The sequence below is a fragment of the Mixia osmundae genome (assembly GCF_000708205.1).
Source record: "Mixia osmundae IAM 14324 unplaced genomic scaffold scaffold_5, whole genome shotgun sequence".
Classification (NCBI taxonomy): domain Eukaryota; kingdom Fungi; phylum Basidiomycota; class Mixiomycetes; order Mixiales; family Mixiaceae; genus Mixia; species Mixia osmundae.
The window spans coordinates 1,096,544-1,114,067 of record NW_014575559.1 but is presented as its reverse complement, the minus strand read 5'-3'; the positions used below and the strand labels follow the sequence as shown (position 1 = coordinate 1,114,067).

Below are 17,524 nucleotides of genomic sequence, written 5' to 3'. Positions count from 1 at the left end.
CACTGCTCGAGCAGAAGATACGGACCTCGTGCACATGCTCAGCTGGGTACCACTCTCCGCTTCAGCAGCGCTGCTCGCGTCAGCCATTGCCTTGCCGCACAACCACGCATCGGCCGATTCGATTACAGGCTGATCCATCGATGGCCTCGTTGCTGCGGCTTCCGATCCGATCGGGCGTGAGTCTGCCGCATCAGAGAGCGCACTGAGCGAGCGCACCGTCTTCGGAGAGTGCTATTCGGCTGCCTTCAATGGCCTCTCGACATCGGGCGGCCAAGTCCTCTTCACCTTGACGTTTGGCACCTGACAAAGAAAGCCACCGAGATGGACAAAGTAGACCTGACAGTCGATGTCCCCAAGTCAATCACGCGCAATCGAGACCACGCCGAACTCAGAATTAGTACAAGCTAAATCTGACCACCAGATCTTATGGATAGCTCGGCAGATGTGCGCCGCAACTGGACATAATCATGCTGGACATGTGTGTCTTTTGCGGTCTACAACTGAGAACCTGACGGCCAACTTGGGTACAATTGAGAGCGCAGGCTGCATACCAACGATCTGCGTCTGTTACCGACGTGGACCGCCAACGATCGACTGCTAATACGCCAAGAGGTTTGATTGCGTGGGTCCTCTGGCCTTGGGCCAATCGTTCTGTGAGCTGATGATATTCTCTAGCCCACAGGTTTCAAGCATCATCAAACTGAGTCTGTCGCTCTGCACATTCTGTCAAACCTCTGCTCAAATGAAGTCCAGGCCGTGTTTTCACAAGGTGTCCATACAAATACCGCCCTTCCCGCCCAACAGTATTCATAAGTAGCGCTCCGAGACCGTTTGCCTCGGAGATGCATCCCCTCATCAGCGCGCCTATGCCTCAAATCAGGGGCGGACAACGGGTCCAGAGACGAGCTATGTCTGGCAAGATTGCATGTACGTCACAACGAGATGCTTTCCGCCTGGCTGTTTGCCACCGGGTCTGTTTGGCAACGACTATCTAACCCCTGTCTTTCGTCATTGCCCGACGTGCTGCAGCTCAAGCACCCGCTTTGCAAAGAGTAAACATCAGACATTGAGAGACTTGCAAGCACAAGAGATAGTCAACCTCTTCGCGGCTGTGTCCGTCTGCGCCTGTCCATCTGTTACTCCGCCTGGGCGAGGCCTGCAGAGCCGTGCATGCTCATCTCACTCGAGCTGCACTACTCGTAAACCTCACTGTCGCTCCATTTGTCATGTGTTCGTCGTCTAGCAAGCCCAACGCTATCGTTTTCGCATACATTGGCATCCAATCTATCGACAAGCCGAGCGCGCATATATTTATCACCGGATCCCGACGGACGCTGCTTCGTCATGGCTCTGCATGTCCGTTGAGCCGGATCACCATGTCTACCCACGCTGCTGCTGACTCACTACGCTCACGATTTCATCTGCTCCTTTGCACGGCGGCCACTCAAGCGCGCAAGACACAGAAAAAAAGCAACAGAGAGCTATGAACGCCCTCAACCTCGTCATGATCATCTCGCCTGTCTTTGTGCTCGTGGCGCTCGCTGCTCCCATCGTATGGTCTCTGCTTTGTCGATGAGTATGCACTGATGAGAGCAAGGCAGGCTTCACCCATGTGTCCGCGCGCTGTCCAAGGTGACGAGTGCAACACCCAGCCGCACTGCCGCTACGACTTTGACCAGATGCTCTGCATTGCAGACCGTTGAGCCCAAGCTCGGACGCATCATCATCTACCATGGACTCGGCTCAGTGAATATGCAATATACAGAGGGGATCGACAGCGACGACATGGAAAGAACGGACTGAATGGACTGGCATCTGTGCATGCATGAACTTGGACTCGTTTGTGCGAGTGTGTGCTCTGAGCGCCGATAGTGTTTGAATCATCATGATCATCTCGGACAAGCACCGAGTGAACAGAATGGATGCATTAGGCTTTTGACATGATTGTGTGCCCGATAAGACTGATATACACCTCCCTCTGATGAGCTTGACAGTCTAGTCGTCTAGGATCTGTTGATTGTGTGATTCCTCTTCGTCGTTACCCGGAATGACGTCAATCGTGTCTAGCTCGACGAGAGATTCGCGAATGGCGTTGACACCTGCAGTGAGCTCTTCGGCTGAGATGACAAGCGGGGGAGCGAATCGGATGATGTTGCGATGGGTGGGCTTGGCGAGGACGCCTTTTGATTTCATGAGAAGGCAGAGCTGCCATGCTCCCCTACCACGCTTGCTCTTTGATTCGTCAATGACGACGGCATTCAACAGGCCTGCCCTCACGTCAGCCTCTGCTGTGCTGCTTGTCTAGACTAGCGAGCTTACCTCTGCCTCGAACCTCGGTGATCCAACCGCCTTCGGGACCTTTCGAGTTGGCGATCTCCCTGAGTTGCGCACGGAAAGTCTCGCCGAGCTCGGCAGCACGCTCAGACATCTTCTCGTCCACGAGAACGTCGAGCGCTTCCGATGCGACTGCGCAAGCGAGTGGGTTTCCCCCGTAGGTCGATCCATGCTCGCCCGGCTGGATACAGAGCATGATCTCGCGTGAGCTCAGCACGGCAGAGACGGGGTAGAAGCCGCCACTGAGCGCTTTGCCGAGGGTGATGATGTCTGCCTTGACATTTGGGTTGTGTGTTGATGCGAGCAGCTTGCCCGTCCGTCCGAGACCCTGCTTGTTCGTGAGCCAAGAGTACACCTGCCGGCCGAGCAGGAAGAGCGACTTACGGTCTGGATCTCGTCACAGATGAGCAGGACGTTGTGCTTTCGGCAGAGGGCCTGTGCCTTCTCGAGATAGTCATAGTCTGGCACGACGATGCCTGCTTCGCCTTGGATGGGTTCGACGAGGAAAGCAGCGACGTCTTTGCCGTGTGCGTCGAGTGCGCGTTCGAGATCCGGGATGTTGTTATATCTTATCGTGCGCTCGCTTGATTTGACGGGGCAGCAAGGACCGATAGACGGTAGGAAGGGTCCGAAATCATTGCGTGCCTGTCACTTTGAGTCAGCCAGCTGGCTGCAAGGGTAAGATCAAGGTTTGCTGACCTCTGGGTCAGTAGACATGCTGATGACGCCCATTGTGCGCCCATGGAAGTTCTCCGTGACAGAGAGAATGATGGCCTTGCCCTATGTGCTTGCATGAGCATGCATCCACCGAGGCATAGTCCGTACGCACTGGCTGGACGCCCTTTTTCTTGTAAGCCCACTTTTTGGCGAGCTTGAGTGCAGTCTCGACGGCTTCGACGCCCGTGTTCATGGGCAGAACCATCTCATATCTGCATATCCATCAGCGCTGCCGGCACATCGCTGACTGCATGACTGACCCGAGCAGCTTGGTGACTTTCTCTGCAAACGCGCCGAGTCCCTCTGCGTGGAAAGCGCGAGAGCTGAGGGTGAGCTTGCCGGCCTGTTCGACCAATGCAGCCAGGATACGAGGATGACAGTGCCCTGATTGTCATGGTCAGCCGTGCTGCTGATCATCTTTGGCGTGAGGATGAGTCACCTTGGTTGACGGCAGAGTAGGCAGACAGAAAATCGATGTACTCGTTGCCTTCTGGGTCCCAGACTTTGGCGCCCTTGGCCCGAGCAAAGACCACAGGCAGAGGATGATAGCTACATGCTCCGGCTGGTCAGTCTACTCGCCAAGCACTGCCAATTGGGGACAAACTTGTGTGCGCCATATTCGTTCTCGAGTGTGACACACTGGGCGCTCGTCAAGGGATGCTTAGCATGGAACGGCTTGTCTTGCGTCGTTGCATTGCCGTTGTTCATCTTGATCTCCTTGACTGCGCTTTCCTGCGTTAGCTTTCTTGGCAGAGCGGGCAGACCTCGAGGTCAGCTGCTGTCTGCTCCCAACTGCTCGCGCTGCCGAGCAACAGGCGTGCCCCTCGAGGTCCATGCGCCGAGCATAGACACTCACGATGTGTGCCGTTTGTGCCGTTCGTCGAGACTGCGATAGGTGCCATACTTGCGCCAAAGCTCCTTCCGTCGTCCACGCAACAATCTTCAGCAGCAACGCTCTCAGGAAACGCGTGCGTTCGTCCAGAGGGCGTGGCTTTTTCATCAACGCTGATTGGCCAGGATGTGCAATGTTGAGCTAGGCAAGTACACGACAGAGGCACGCTAGTCGCTGCAGAGATCAGTCAAAGGCATATGGCAGCAGCCATGCGACAGCGACCGCCTCGAGAACCGCCTGACGCTTTTGGTCAGATCACAGATTAGATTAGATTGTACGGCGCAAGCACGGTCTGGAGGCAGACCCTCCTTGGCCGAAGCCAGTTCCTTGTTGATCGTGATCAGAGAGCACGCATGCCGTCTGCCGATCTGTCCAGGCCGCGCACTCACGGCGTCGGGTCATAGCAGACTGGATAGGTATCCTGGCTTAGTGTCGTCGTAGGCTGCATGCAGCATACGGCTCATATTCAGCGCATGATCAGGAGCGATCAGCCGTCACTGAGATGAGAGGAAGCCGAGAGCTATGAGCTGCAGCATGAGAGGCGAGACGGCCGGCCACGAAGCAATCTGGATGAACACGTGACGGTGGACCGGTTGACGCGATTGATCGAATGACTGATTGGTCGTCAGGCTGGGCTGTCAGGCGAAAGCTTGACGTCTCATCTCGAGCCAGTCTGTCCGTTGAGGGTGCAGCATGGTACTGACACGGCAGCACAGTGGTGCTGACCCGTTCAGTGCATCGGCCAAGGCATTCCAGCCGCCGCAAAAGTCAAGAGAGCACATCGAGCACAAAGCGCAACGCGGCTTTGACCTGTCGAGCGATGGCCTCGAACCTGACGAGCACCCGAGCAGCGATGCCTATATACCCATGGACTGGGATTGCAACACGATTCACACCAGCCCATCCGCCTCGACAGGTCTGACGAGCTTTTCGAGCCAAGACTGCGCGATGCCAATGACCTCGCAAGTTTCGATGACGGCTGATGAAGAGACGGACTGGGAGAATCTCATCGCTGATCGTATACAGCTCGCTCGTGGCGATCTCGAGCTATCGTGAGTCTGGCCATCCTCAAACGAGCCAGACGGACCCCCTCACACTGACACACAGGCGACGTGCATTGACGTGTATACCAGGTCCGTCAGGCATACTCGTCAGCTTGCTTCGCTGAACGACAGACCTGACTGCAGACTGCATTGGCGATCTTGCGCATCTCTTTTCGATCCAGCAGACGACCTTTGCTCGGTCTACCTCGACGCCCGGTCTCGCCAATATCGCAGAAGAGCGAGACGGTGGCCGGCAGGCAATGGCGACACGCAGCTTCAGACAGCGCGAGTGGTCTCGCTCACAGTCTGCCGCTGCAGCGATATCTTCCTCCTCGCTCGGCTCGACAAACGGCAATGGCTCCGTGCAGCTCTTCCTCGCTACCAATCGCCTGACTGCACAGAGCATCTCACCGCGACTGTGGACCCTGACCAATCTGACGGTGCTCGTCTTGCGCGACAATCAGCTAGCCCATCTCAGCAGTGGTATCGGTCACCTCGTTCATCTTGAGGAGCTGGCACTGGGCGGGAACCGTCTGGTACGTCGCATGATCCTGCTTTGATGCTCACTTGCACTGACCATAACGCGTAGACCTCCTTGCCCAGCGAGATCCAGAAACTGAGACTGCGCACGCTGACAATCTCGCCTAACCCGTTCTGGCGCTACATCGAGCCGGAGACAGCCTCAGAGAGCGATGCGCGGGTACTGAGCAACGTCGAACGACACTTTGCCGTCCCAAGCCTTGCAGAGATCTGTGCTCGCATGCTCATGGCGCCATCGCCAGAGCTCTCCTGGCCCGTCTACGATCGTTCGAAGCCTCTCCTCACTGCGCATGATACGACGGACCTGCCTGTGCACATGCAAGTCATGCTCGGCTTGACTTCCGCCCAGATCTCGGACGACAGTGGTTGGCGAGAATGGTCGGCTTGTGCGAACGTGGCGTGTGGACGGTCTTTTCTTCAGGCAGCCGAAGAACGCGTCGAGTGGACGCACTGTGTTGCTGGCGTCGAATTGGTGGCGAGCACAGAGGTCAGGGAGTATGGCGTGCCCATCCTCTGGCGCGGTTGTTCTGCTGGCTGCCTCGACTTTCTCACCTCTTGACTGCCCAGTCGAGAGTGTGTTGTTTGATTGTATGATAATGCAAGAATACAACAGAGATGCACATCAGCTCGCCATTTCGGACCAAACTTTGATCGTCTTATCCGCGCCCCCCGTAATCCTGTGCGCCATACGGTCAGCGTGTGTAGACAAGACAGACGCGTGCGACTGACAGCCGTGAGCCTGTCTGATCAAAGGTGGAGCAGAAGATGCCTGCTTCGGATTCGAGCGAGCCAGGTTGGGCGATATCGTTGCCCGTTTGGAATGGGAGGCCGGTTTTGTAGTCCCAGAATGTCATGGAGCCATTATCGGCTGTTCATGCATGAGCTGCAGTCTCAGGAGAATGACGAGAGAGAGACGGACCACCAGAATAGAAGACACCATCTTGATTGACAGAGACGGTGTTGACTATTGCCTCGTGGCCGGCAAAGTTGTGTACAAAGGTCCCTTCTGGGCACTTCCATTTTTTCAAGTTGCTTTTGCCTGCTGAGCCCGAAGCAAAAGAGTATTCTGTAGGATGTATCGCCAGGGCTCGCACAGACTTGTGATGATGTGTCAGTTGGACCATCGTCTTGCCGGCTGCTAAGTCCCACAGCCGGATGGTAGAGTCCATACTGCCTGTGATGACTTGTGGATCCGAATCCTGACATTTGACATCGGCGACAGTCGCAGAGTGACCCGAGAGGACATGGATCTGAGCCTTGGTCCGCATGTCCCAGACTCTCGCGCTCGCATCTCGGCCTGCAGTGACCAATATATCTAGGGTAGGATGGAGTGAGAGCGCATAGACGCCCGACAGATGACCGTGATACTGTCGGATGACTTTGTTGACTTCGAGATCCCAGCATTTGACCATCTGCTGGCCTGTGAGCATAGCGCAAGTGGAGAGCGTCCACTCGGGTTTACCTTGTCTTCGCCGCATGAGAAGAGGTAGGGATGACGAGAACTGACGGCTAAGCCTCGTACGGTCGATATGTGGCCCGTGAGGGACAGTCTGAGCTCTCCAGAGGCGAGGTCCCAGATCTGTCGCACGAAAAGGCTTTCAGTCGATCATACGGACTGATGGCAAGATGAACTGACCTTGATGACGCGATCGCCGGCCCCGGTAGCGAACCACTTGTTGCCGGGCTCGACAGCGACTGCTCTGACCCAGCCAAGATGGCCAGAGATGACGCGGGTGAGCTTCCACTGGGGATGGTAGTCCGGCTTGACGGAGCGGGCCTCTTTCCTCCTTATGAGCGATTGCGAGAGGAGCGACGGTTTCTGTTGGGCTGCGTGGACTGTCAATGCTTGGCTGCGTAGCATTGCCTGACATCAGCACATGTTTCGGGCAGAGCAGGCGAGAACATGCCTGGTGGAAGCCGAAGAGGCGAGTTCGTCGATGACTCTGCTCGTTGACGTCGGCGCGCCTGTGCAGCGTCAAATGACTGTCTCAGAGACTGAAGAGCTGTCTGTAGCAAACGATTGTGCACCTTCTATGAGTAGCCTCTGCGGAGGCGCAGGACCGACAGGTGTAGCAAAGGCGCCGGCAGCTCTCGCCGGGCCTGCAGAGGCTTGCTGAGTCTGCACAGCCGCAGGGAGGACTTTGGCGTCCCTGTATTCATCATATAGCTTGCTGGCCAGTCTTGCTCGAGTCCTGTCGGTCGTGTGAGCTTCAGGGCGACGGATGCAAGGCACGCAGGGACAGACGAGATTTCGTCTTGCTTGGGATTTGGTGCTGACTCGCCCTCGAAGAGCGCATACGTTCGCTTGACAGAGTGGCGTATCAGACGATCCAAGTCGGGCAGTGTCGTCGCCGTGCTCGTGCTCGCCATGGCGCTCATCTTGAACGAACGCCTTGTGACAGGCTGAGCTGGGCGGCAAGGGCGACTGCGGGACACTGTGGGGCTTTCAGTGATAGCGCGTCGTCCTCGCCCACGCAGATTGGCGGCTCGACCGTCGGGCAGAGGTCGCTCGAACAGTCAGCCCTTGGCTCAGCATTCCCTCAGAACGGCTCATCAACTACTTCAGCATCTCTCCGCATCCCTCGTAGAAGCTACAACATGGCCACGAACGAGATCCACAGCTCGTCATCGGGGCCACCGCTGCCCGGTGCAACAGCGCCCATGACACCTATCGCTCCCAGAAGTTGGACTACGCTGGTCCTGACTCGCATGATGGCCAATATGCCCGCCAAGTGGGACAAGAGGATCAGCCTCGTCCAAGGCGAACCATGTCAAGTCGGCAGATCATCGTCAACTGACCCGTATGCCTCACTCGCCATGCTTGAGCTCGTCATCTGACGCAGATGATGGCAGCACACGCAAGTCGAGATTCCAGAACGGCTACTTTGATTGCCCGACCATGTCCCGTGACCGTGAGTGATCTCACTGGTGACATACGAGCGACCTGACACGACAGATGAGCAAGACGGTCGCTTCGAGCTCGACCAGGACGGTCAAGTCTGGTACTACGACACCTCGTCGAATGGGACCGCCGTCAGTTCTTCCACGCATCGCCTCCTCGAGGTTCCCAAGCGAGGTCGCATTGCAGTCGACCAACACTCGCTCATTCGCTTTGCCGTCAAGTCAAAGAACCAGGTCTCCGTCGTTGCGACCCTCGAGCCGCCTTCTGTCGATGGTTTGACGAGTCTGACCATCGCACAACACGACGATCGTGAGCATACCTCTCGCCCTCATCGCAGCATCTTGCTAATCTATATCTACAGGAGTGTTCAGCCTTGATGCAGACATATCCGCGTCCGTCCCAGTCAAGTCGGCCGACGAGCATTCCGCTGTCGACCTGCATGAGAATGAGGACGAGGTCGACGACTCATCTTCCGAGCGCCTCGCCTCGTCCGTCGAGACCACGCCTGCCACAAGTCCTGCTATCGCCAAGCTTGCCGTTTACAAGGCTACAGCTCCCGGCTCTGAGCCCTCAGAGTCTAGCGAACCCGATTATTTCCCCGGGCACGGCCCCATGCAATACGATCAAGATGAGGAGCTCGGCTCGGCAGGCGTCGACATTGTCAGAGACGGTCATATCAATCAGGTCCTCGAGCGAGTGGCGACTCACATGTCTGCTCGCGCTGCTTCCTTCGGAGCTCCGCCCTCGGCTTCTGAGCATGATGATCTCGATGACAGATCTGACGAAGAGGATGCCAACTTGGACGAAACAAGTTCGGTCGGTGACCGTTCCGAGTCAGACGAGCAGATCTCGCTCGACGCCCTTGACAATTCGGACGACTTCGGCAGCGATCTAGAAAGTGATCATGGCAGCGAAGCAATCTTCAGTCAGAGCAAGCTCGATAACCTCTTCGACCCACGATATGAGTCTGAGCCAGATTCCCCTCGCTCTGACTCGTCATCCGCCAATGAACGTGAACACGACAATCTCGTCACAGAGTCGGAGATGTTTCATGCCGGCCATACGGATGCAAAGCCTGCGGATATCGAAAAGCCCTCGCTGCAAGTCAAGCCTGTCGAGCAGATTCAGGGAGTCGCGCTCATGCACGAGCCAGCCAACAAAGTAACGGCAAAGACGCTGTACAACTATGCCGTCAAGCTGCAAGAGATCGTCGAGTCCACCTTCGATGGACTCCCGCTCGTCTCCTTCTCCGAGCTTCAGCAATGCGGTTGGGAGGCTGATGATGTGCTCGATCACTGCCATGACGCTCTTGATCGCATGCATACGCTTGCAGAGTTCCACATGTTCCGTGGAGCCCTCCGCACGTACATGCCTTCGATCCTCCTGGTCTACCCTCATGCTCCTGCCATTCAGATCAGATACCGCAGACAACTTCGCAAAACGTATGTCCAGCTCAAAGCCCAGTTGCAGCAAATCCTGTTCTGTCTCGTGACCGTCGACTCTGGCTCTTCCTCGCATTGGCAGTACCTGGAATGGATAAGCTTCTGCAGCACTGAGGTCCAGCTCTTGGGCTGCAGCGATTCGCAGTGTATGGCTCAACGAATCGGACACAAGTTCCGCGGTCAAACTCGTGCTGGATGCGAGGATGGGGTTGGAGCTCTGCCCGATGACGGTGACGAGTGCGAGTCTGATGACGACGAGAGTGTTACCGAGGACGCCGAGGCTGACGGTATGCGAACGCAAGACGTGCTCGTAGACTGGGCGCTGTCGGTCGGCGAAATCTTCGATGACGCTTTTGACGGCCTCCCTCACAATTCGATCGACGAGTTGCTCAACTATGGCTGGGACCTCCCCGCCGTCGCACAGCACTGCCAATCGCTCTCCGACAAGTTCGACAACTCTTGCTACATCTGGTTGAGCCATCCTCATTACGGACGACGAGGCTATCCGCCGCAGCTTCCCGAAGAAGGTCTTGCAGCCGCTTTACAGCCTGCCAACAGTGCGCTGCGCCAGCTTCTGTGCCGCACATACTACGGACTTTCGGCCGAGTTCGAGACCCTCAGCATGATCGCTATGAGATGTGAGCGCCCTGTGCCACCGATCGGAGAATCGACCATGAGTATCTTCCTTGCGTGGCATCACCTCTTCGCGGACGAAGCGCAGAACCTCGGTATCACTACAGAGCAGCGTCAGGCTCAGATCAAGAGAATGACTGGGTACGCTGGGCCTGACGAGCAGCTCGAGCTTGGCAAGCCAGCCGCATGCCAGGTCACAGCCATCGAGCACTGCAAGCCTGCTGAGAAGGCCTGCCAATCAGCCGACCAGGTCACAGCAGCCGAGCCCTTAGGTGAAGGTCCTGCTGGCCAGGCAGATGGACTTGTGACTCCAATGACGCCATCTGAAGTCAGCCAAGAGCATGTGCGCGAAGCCTGTCCGTCTCCTGTGCCTCCCAAATCCTTGGCTGTCTACCTCAGGGTAATAAGAGAAGCAACTGCTTTGCGTGAGAAAGTCAATCAGACACAAGAATGCGGTCTCAACGATTATCCTGCTGGCAATCTCTTCGACGAAGATGATCCTCACAAGACTTGGTCAGACATTGCTTCAGCGAGCGCTTCAGAAAGTCTGGGTGGGTGAAAGCCCCTCTAGCTGTGCCTTCCCTAGCTGATCATAGATATATCTCAGCTGGCAAGACGGCATCTGGAGAATCCTTGATCGTCGAAGAGCTCACGAAGCACCCCGAACGACTCGGCAACCAGCCTTATGCTCAGATGCCCGCTCTCACAGTCCAGGAGGCTTCCTCCATCCGCGAGCCGGTTGAGCATACGGATCGAGATTATCATGACACGCCTATTGCCCTACCAGCAGGCAACAAACGCAAGCGTGATGCTGAACCTCTTGATCTTCTCGAGGGCGAGGCCACCTCTCGCGAGACTGATGACACTCCTCATCGTAAGCGAGCCGAGACAGCCTCGCTCAAGGCTCGCATCGCACTGGCCGTCAGTGGCTTAGCTGCCGCATCAATCGCGACCTTTGCCGGTCTCGCCACCCTTGGCGCGTACGCTGCCGACTGAGCTCGGCAGCTACCTCCTTCGCCTGTTCAAATACACCTGTATAGAGCTCATCATCCATCTAAGGCGAGACATTGGCCCACGAGCCTGTTGTCGAGATTACTAAACAGAATATGCAATGACGTCTGTAGATCCACTTTGACACCAGTCCCGCTAGCCAGCTAGGGCTTGGGAACGCATGCGCCATTAGCAGGGTAAAACTTGCAGCCGGCCTGCGCAAGCATGAGCAAAAGGGAGTATCAGCAATGGGCGTGCTGACGTAGAGACACGATGCTCCGTTTGTGTAAGCGCTGCAGGGATACGTTTGCTGCAGACGGCCAATGTCAACGATTCGAAGCAAACACCCTGAATGCTCACAGCTGCGGCTGACATGACAAGGAAAGCGTAAACCACCATGAACGGCTTGAACTTCATTCTGTCTTGTGCGCGGGGTGTTTGCGCGATGCCAAAGTCATGGATGGCGTTGAACTTTTGCGATCGAGGGGCGAGATGTTGATCCGGGCTACGCACCACTGTTGCAGGAGCGCAGAGGTCGGAGTGGGACGAAGCTGTATCTATTGTGGTGACGACTGTGACACTCACATGCCACTCGCCATAGCATTATTTGGCAACGGTGCTGCTATTGTCGGGCACTGCATGTTGAAGCAGGCAGGCTGCTTTGCTACAATATCTGAACGTACATCGCTGGCTAGTCACAGTAGGGCACCGTCGAATGTACATCGGCCGGGTTCCATCCGCAGCCGTTGTGCTGGGCGCACTTGTCAGTCAAAGAGCAGATGTTTGATGGTTACTGACAGCTAAGCACAATTGCTCGTTCGCATAGGTATCGCAATCGATGTCCGAGATGTCCTGGGGCTGTTCACATCTGGATGAACAGACGCAGAGAAAACGGCAAACGTGCGTACACGAGCTACGACAATGCAGACGAACGCCACGAGCATAGACGCGGTGAGCCTCATCTTGTCCTGCCTGTGTTCTCTTGAACCTTGCTGCCGCCCTTGCCGGGTCGAACGAGAATAGTAGGTCAGACCCCGTCTCCATGAGCAGGCTCGAGCAATTCGGCGAGATGGCTGCGTAACGCAGACCCTAGGTTTCAGAGATGACGGATAACAACTGCCATGAACCAGCTCATTGCGCATCGACAAATTTGAGATTGAGAAGCTTTGAGGGTCTCCCCAGGAAGGCCTCGATGAATGAGACCAGAAGAAAGAGTAAGCGCTGAGCAGATGATTCGCGTCTCGGCGATCTCGACAAGGTCCATGTGTGACAACAACAGCTGTACGTGATAAATTATTCAAGCTCAATAGGCCGGCCAAGTTGTAGTGTGAGTGCTTTGCCGACGTTGTTGCGGGTACGGTCGATGGCATTTTGCCATTGGTGACCAATCGCTCGCTCCTCGGCCGTCTTTGAGAAATCCGTCGTGTCGATCGAGACCTGTAGGCAGGCGAGAGCGTCGGACACAAGCGCGAGATTCTGCGGATGACCTGTCGTACGGCTGGACAGAGCTAGCAAGAAAGTCTCGAATTCGCGAAAGTGATCTCTCGACGGCGTGAAATTGACGAATCGAGCGTACCAGCCCTCGATAGCCGAGCAGAGTGGTCTGCTGGACGGACTCTCCCACTTGATAGGCGCGGTACGCCCGAGACGTAGCTCCGGCAGAGGTGCGACCGGCTTGCGAGGAACGACTGGCGCAAGGTTGATCTCGTCAGCGATTGCATTAGGTTTTCGTCGCTTGTTTGGGTGATGCTTTGCGTCGAGAGCGTCGAGCACCTCACGAGGGGCCACATTCATCTGAGCCGTCAAAGTGTCGAGCTGGTAAGGTCGAGGTAGGCTTCTGAATGCGTCTCCGTCTGCGATACCGAGCGATGCAAGGTCGTCGTCAGACAGCCGCTTGGGCTCGAGTGCTCGGTTGACTCGAAAGATTGCGCCTTGATTGGTCAGCTTGGCTTGCTTTTTGGGCGCGACCGACCCCGCTCTCGCCGTTTTGGCGAATGCGATCCTGGTCTGCTTGCTCGGCTCTCGCTGCACTCTAGGCTGTGGACGCAGATCATCTAAGATGACGAGATCGTCTTGCGAGGATGCCAGCGTGAGATCAATCGGGTCCGAAGATGCTGCGGTGTTACTTGCCTCTGCGCTTGGCAATGCTTTGACATCCGGCAGCTTCGTGAAATCCAGACGTTGCTGGCCTTCTGCGAGATCAAGCGGACCGTTCATGTCCTCGAGTTGAGTGATCTGAATGCCGATACCGCGCAGGTCCTTCTCGTCAAAGCCGAAAGCATCCATGAGGCGCCATGCTTGGGCGGATATGACATCGGCAGAGTCTGTTGCGATATTGCCCAGATTGCCAATCTTTGTGAAGCTATCGCAGATGCCATGTCCCAGAAATTTCCAGGTCTCGTTTGGTTGATCGCCAGCCCTTCTCATCACTTTGAGCGTCATCTGCCTGCCCTTCAAGCCATGTTCTGCCAGTCGCCGCGCAACCTCTGCTCCCAAATTCTTGACGAACGTCTGCGAACATTTTCTTAGCGCGAGCAAGACGCAACAGAGGCGGAGCATGCCTCTGCTTGATCACGATTCTCAAATCGGATCCCGTAATTTACTTCTGCAGAGACACTTTTGCGTGCTGAGCCCATCTCGAGCGGTCTGTCATCGATACCGCGAGCAAAATTGTAGTACGTCTTGCCAAGATTGGGGCCAAAAGTGTTGCGAAGACGTTCCATGTCGATGGCCCGCAGCTCGCCAATCGTTGTCACCTTGAGCCGCTCGGTGAATTCCCTCTTTTTCGCCCAACCTATGCCGGGCAGATCTCCGATGTCAATGTCTTGCAAAAAAGTCTCGACGTCGGCCGGCAAGAGATGATAAGCAGATGCAGGCTTAGCCTCACGTGTCGCTAGTCGGGCAAGCAATATGTTATGTGAGCATCCGATGCTTACCTCGCAGCCTGTCTCTTGCCTGACATTTTCCCGAATTTGCTCGCAGAGCTGCAAAGCAGCATCGCTGCCAGGATCTGTGATCGTGTCCGAGATTGCCGCGACTGTCGTCGTGACATCGATGAGTGCTTCATCGACAGAGACAGCTTGAAGCTGATCGCTTATCCGCAGAAGATGAGCATAGAATTTAGTAGAAATCTCCTTGTAGAGCTCAAATTCGTATGGTATTGTTGTGATGTCTGGACAGAGCTCTTTGGCGCGACCAAGAGCCATGCCGTTGGCGACACCATGTCTACGCGCCTCGTAGGAGCAGCTTGCGATCTCGCTCGTCGAAGACTCGCCGACGGTCTCAGAGTGACAGACGGCAACGGCCTTGCCAAAGAGATGAGGCCGCTTGATGAGACCAGCAGATAGGAAGAAGGAGTCAAAGTCGACGTGCATAATGATGCGGCCGTCTGCTTCTGTGCCCTTTAGCTGCTTGGCTTTCGGCTTTGGCTTGCGCTTGAGCGTCCCACTCGAGACCTCGGCATCTTGCTTCTCCTTCAGGCTTTGCATCATGAGCCTCAGCTCAGCTTTCCAAGTGGACAAGTGGTGCAACCGAGACTTCTCGTAGTATCCTGGAATAAAGTCGGCTGCGCGTGCAGAGTGCTCTGCCATCCATTTTTCGTTCTGATAGAGATCGCCGGAGTAGCCAGACTTGGGAGCGTTGGCTTGCTGCCATTCTGCCGCTCGCTGCCGTTCCTGAGGATCAGTCGAGAGCGCATCAGCTTTCGATGGGCTGCTGATCCTCGTCTGTTGTCTGTCTTTGACTGTCGTGCCGGAGCGTGTGCCCGAGTAAGCTTGTCGAGAGGTGGCTTTGTCGGCCACACTGGGTATGACGCACGGCTCGATTGGAGGCGTTTTGATGGCTGGCTGAGCCTTCATCATGGCAAGCAGGTTCTGTTGTGGGATCTTGTAAGACTGTGTCGCTGCAATCTGACTGCCAGAAGGACGCATGTCTGTCTCGGCAGGAGCATCTCCAAGTCTGTAGTCTCGCCAATCTAGTCGCTTGCCTGCTTTGATGCTCTCGACGATCCAGGATGGCTTTGCGACTTTGTAGTCCTTGAATTCGACTCGCTTGGACGGCGTGAGATTGGAGGCAAGGATGTGGGTGACGAGAGACTTGCGGTCGAGATAGGGCACATAGGTTCCACCGTGAAGCGCGAGATCGCGGGACAGTACAGACAGTGGAGGCTCACAGAAGCCGTTGATCTGGTCCAGAAGTCAGGTACAGCTGTCTGCTCCGGCGCAATGTACCCACATAGATAGCAAGACCGGTGAATATCTGAGGATAGGCGTCGCCCAGTGCTTCGACGACTGCTTTTTGCTGTATTTTGAGCTTCATACGCTTGTTGCGCATGTACTTTGAGAATTCGCCGAAGCCGGTGGGCTCATAGAAGGAAGCATCGGTGTAGTCTGACGATGTTGACGCCTTGTTGTTCTCGGCATCTACAGCAGGCAGTTTTGATGTCGAAGCTTCGGGGACAAGCTGGCTCGATGGAATCTGAGCCAGAGCGGCATCCAAGCTGCCATCTGAGCTCTGGCTCGAAGCCATGTGGCCCGAGCAGGTTGAAGTTGCGAATGCTGCCGAGCGTCAGGGCAGACGGTGAATTCAAATAGACCCCATCAGGGTGCCTCAGCGCGCTCTTGCCCGTTTCGTGCAGTCAAGCCAGCTTGACATCATCCTCGACTCGTCTCCGCAGCATGCTCCAAGTCGAGCCGTTCACGTTCAAAGTCAGCGAGGCCGACTTGACTGACCTCAACGCTCGTTTGGACAGAGCGCGCTTCGATACTGAGGAGATTGTACCGGGCGCTGACTTTGAGTACGGCGTACCGCTCGAATGGACCAAGCAGACGACGCAGTACTGGCGCAAGCAGTACGACTGGCGCAAGCACGAAGCATACATCAATTCGTTCCCACACTTTACAACCAAACTTGATCGGGATTCCATCACGATTCACTTTATCCATGTCAAGAGCAGTCAGCCGGATGCTATTCCCTTGCTAGCCTGTCATGGCTGGCCCGGTAGCGTGTACGAGTTCTTCAAGGCCATCAAGCCGCTCACTGAGCCAGGCAAGGGCAAGCAAGCCTTTCATCTCGTCATCCCATCCATGCCCGGCTTCCTGTGGTCGCAGCGGCCCACAAAGACAGGCTGGACGATGATCGACACCGCGCGCATATTCAATGAGCTCATGCTCGGATTGGGCTACGACAAGTACGGCGTGCAAGCCGGAGATTGGGGCAGTATTGCAGTGAGGTGCATGGCTGCAAAGCACCCGCAGCATTGCATCGCAGCCCATCTCAACTTTCTGCCAGCTAAACCCCCTGGACCGCTTAAGCTACTGCCGCTTTCACCCTGGCTGATCGAGAGGATGCCTTGGTTTGTCTTCTCGGCGGTGCAGCGTGACAGGATCCTGCGCACGCTACGATATCTCCAGGAAGGCTCAGGGTATTATGCGATCCAGAGCACCAAGGTGCGCGTCGATGCATTCTGCAGGGACGCTCGAGCAGCATGCTGATTTGTCCTATCAGCCGGCGACGCTGGGTCACGCGCTCATGGACTCCCCGGTGGGCTTGCTCAGCTGGATCGGAGAGAAGTTCTTTTTCTGGAAGGAGGACGAGGCGGAGGAAGACGCGATATCGCTCGATGATGTGCTCACGATGATCACGCTGTATTGGTTCACCAAGTGCAGCACGACATCCTTTCTACCCTACAAGGAGCACGGCGACGATGGCTTCCTTGTCTACCTGCATCGGCGCGATCTCTACATGCCATGTCCGACCGCCGTCTCTGGCTTTCCAGGTTAGACTGCATCATCAAAGGCAGATCCTCTGCTGATAGCAGAGCAGGTGAGATTGCAAACAATCCGGAGCGCTGGGCAAAGTCGACCGCCAACATCAAGTGGTGGAAGATGGCAGATCGTGGCGGACACTTTGCCGCGCTCGAAGAGACTGACATCTATGTCGATCACGTTCAGGATGCGTTCAGCAAGATCTGGCCTCTCAAGAGGTCGTCCAAGTTGTAGCTTAGCCTCCATGCATCGTAGCATCACGGGAC

The 17,524-nt window shown here is 55.9% G+C and overlaps 8 protein-coding genes across 8 annotated transcripts; 4 read left to right on the top strand and 4 right to left on the bottom strand.

The window, feature by feature from the left end:
• Positions 1-536: 536 nt before the first annotated feature.
• On the top strand, positions 537-1,703 carry L969DRAFT_48621 (uncharacterized protein; the record flags this gene model as incomplete). Its single annotated transcript, XM_014712808.1, has 5 exons — positions 537-622; positions 676-704; positions 754-769; positions 1,450-1,552; positions 1,602-1,703. Coding segments are annotated over 5 exons (336 nt in total), but the record flags the coding sequence as incomplete, so codon positions are not given.
• A 5-nt stretch (positions 1,704-1,708) lies between these two features.
• L969DRAFT_87737 (uncharacterized protein) lies at positions 1,709-3,977 on the bottom strand. Its single transcript, XM_014712807.1, has 8 exons — positions 3,656-3,977; positions 3,491-3,600; positions 3,312-3,435; positions 3,164-3,263; positions 3,034-3,114; positions 2,719-2,979; positions 2,320-2,662; positions 1,709-2,267 (listed from the first exon to the last, which is right to left on the bottom strand). The coding sequence occupies exons 1-8, from the start codon at positions 3,757-3,759 to the stop codon at positions 1,996-1,998; spliced, it is 1,395 nt and encodes a 464-aa protein (XP_014568293.1). The 5' UTR covers positions 3,760-3,977; the 3' UTR covers positions 1,709-1,995.
• A 659-nt stretch (positions 3,978-4,636) lies between these two features.
• On the top strand, positions 4,637-6,165 carry L969DRAFT_75133 (uncharacterized protein; the record flags this gene model as incomplete). Its single annotated transcript, XM_014712806.1, has 4 exons — positions 4,637-4,995; positions 5,051-5,076; positions 5,131-5,522; positions 5,576-6,165. The coding sequence occupies 4 exons, from the start codon at positions 4,637-4,639 to the stop codon at positions 6,083-6,085; spliced, it is 1,287 nt and encodes a 428-aa protein (XP_014568292.1). The 3' UTR covers positions 6,086-6,165.
• L969DRAFT_87735 (uncharacterized protein) lies at positions 6,041-7,943 on the bottom strand. Its single transcript, XM_014712805.1, has 8 exons — positions 7,772-7,943; positions 7,555-7,718; positions 7,434-7,491; positions 7,163-7,376; positions 6,989-7,105; positions 6,446-6,938; positions 6,256-6,394; positions 6,041-6,203 (listed from the first exon to the last, which is right to left on the bottom strand). The coding sequence occupies exons 1-8, from the start codon at positions 7,903-7,905 to the stop codon at positions 6,149-6,151; spliced, it is 1,374 nt and encodes a 457-aa protein (XP_014568291.1). The 5' UTR covers positions 7,906-7,943; the 3' UTR covers positions 6,041-6,148.
• Positions 7,944-7,999: 56 nt separating this feature from the next.
• L969DRAFT_62637 (uncharacterized protein) lies at positions 8,000-11,678 on the top strand. The gene is made up of 5 exons (XM_014712804.1): positions 8,000-8,327; positions 8,380-8,438; positions 8,492-8,737; positions 8,790-11,054; positions 11,111-11,678. Exons 1-5 carry the CDS (start codon positions 8,125-8,127, stop codon positions 11,497-11,499), a joined length of 3,162 nt encoding a protein of 1,053 aa, XP_014568290.1. The 5' UTR covers positions 8,000-8,124; the 3' UTR covers positions 11,500-11,678.
• Positions 11,658-12,455, bottom strand: L969DRAFT_48912 (uncharacterized protein; the record flags this gene model as incomplete). The annotated part of the gene is made up of 6 exons (XM_014712803.1): positions 11,658-11,708; positions 11,756-11,803; positions 11,854-12,065; positions 12,193-12,244; positions 12,292-12,351; positions 12,402-12,455. The coding sequence occupies 6 exons, from the start codon at positions 12,453-12,455 to the stop codon at positions 11,658-11,660; spliced, it is 477 nt and encodes a 158-aa protein (XP_014568289.1).
• A 331-nt stretch (positions 12,456-12,786) lies between these two features.
• L969DRAFT_48754 (uncharacterized protein) lies at positions 12,787-16,020 on the bottom strand (the record flags this gene model as incomplete). Its single annotated transcript, XM_014712802.1, has 3 exons — positions 12,787-14,004; positions 14,040-15,677; positions 15,727-16,020. The coding sequence occupies 3 exons, from the start codon at positions 16,018-16,020 to the stop codon at positions 12,787-12,789; spliced, it is 3,150 nt and encodes a 1,049-aa protein (XP_014568288.1).
• Positions 16,021-16,133: 113 nt separating this feature from the next.
• L969DRAFT_87727 (uncharacterized protein) lies at positions 16,134-17,523 on the top strand. Its single transcript, XM_014712801.1, has 3 exons — positions 16,134-16,940; positions 16,999-17,269; positions 17,317-17,523. The coding sequence occupies exons 1-3, from the start codon at positions 16,170-16,172 to the stop codon at positions 17,490-17,492; spliced, it is 1,218 nt and encodes a 405-aa protein (XP_014568287.1). The 5' UTR covers positions 16,134-16,169; the 3' UTR covers positions 17,493-17,523.
• Position 17,524: the final 1 nt, after the last annotated feature.

Excerpts from the sequence above, each read along its gene's own strand:
- L969DRAFT_87737 (XM_014712807.1), bottom strand. The coding sequence starts at position 3,759 with ATGAACAACGGCAATGCAACGACGCAAGACAAGCCGTTCCATGCTAAG. Across the intron at positions 3,264-3,311 it reads AAAGTCACCAAGCTGCTCGG|ATATGAGATGGTTCTGCCCA; the intron begins GTCAGTCATGCA and ends ATGGATATGCAG. Across the intron at positions 2,980-3,033 it reads GCATGTCTACTGACCCAGAG|GCACGCAATGATTTCGGACC; the intron begins GTCAGCAAACCT and ends TCAAAGTGACAG.
- L969DRAFT_87727 (XM_014712801.1), top strand. The coding sequence starts at position 16,170 with ATGCTCCAAGTCGAGCCGTTCACGTTCAAAGTCAGCGAGGCCGACTTG. Across the intron at positions 16,941-16,998 it reads ATGCGATCCAGAGCACCAAG|CCGGCGACGCTGGGTCACGC; the intron begins GTGCGCGTCGAT and ends TTGTCCTATCAG. Across the intron at positions 17,270-17,316 it reads CGCCGTCTCTGGCTTTCCAG|GTGAGATTGCAAACAATCCG; the intron begins GTTAGACTGCAT and ends ATAGCAGAGCAG.
- L969DRAFT_87735 (XM_014712805.1), bottom strand. The coding sequence starts at position 7,905 with ATGAGCGCCATGGCGAGCACGAGCACGGCGACGACACTGCCCGACTTG. Across the intron at positions 7,719-7,771 it reads CCCAAGCAAGACGAAATCTC|GACTCGAGCAAGACTGGCCA; the intron begins GTCTGTCCCTGC and ends CACGACCGACAG. Across the intron at positions 6,395-6,445 it reads TGGTGTCTTCTATTCTGGTG|CCGATAATGGCTCCATGACA; the intron begins GTCCGTCTCTCT and ends ATGCATGAACAG.
- L969DRAFT_62637 (XM_014712804.1), top strand. The coding sequence starts at position 8,125 with ATGGCCACGAACGAGATCCACAGCTCGTCATCGGGGCCACCGCTGCCC. Across the intron at positions 8,439-8,491 it reads CCCGACCATGTCCCGTGACC|ACGGTCGCTTCGAGCTCGAC; the intron begins GTGAGTGATCTC and ends CAGATGAGCAAG. Across the intron at positions 11,055-11,110 it reads GAGCGCTTCAGAAAGTCTGG|CTGGCAAGACGGCATCTGGA; the intron begins GTGGGTGAAAGC and ends GATATATCTCAG.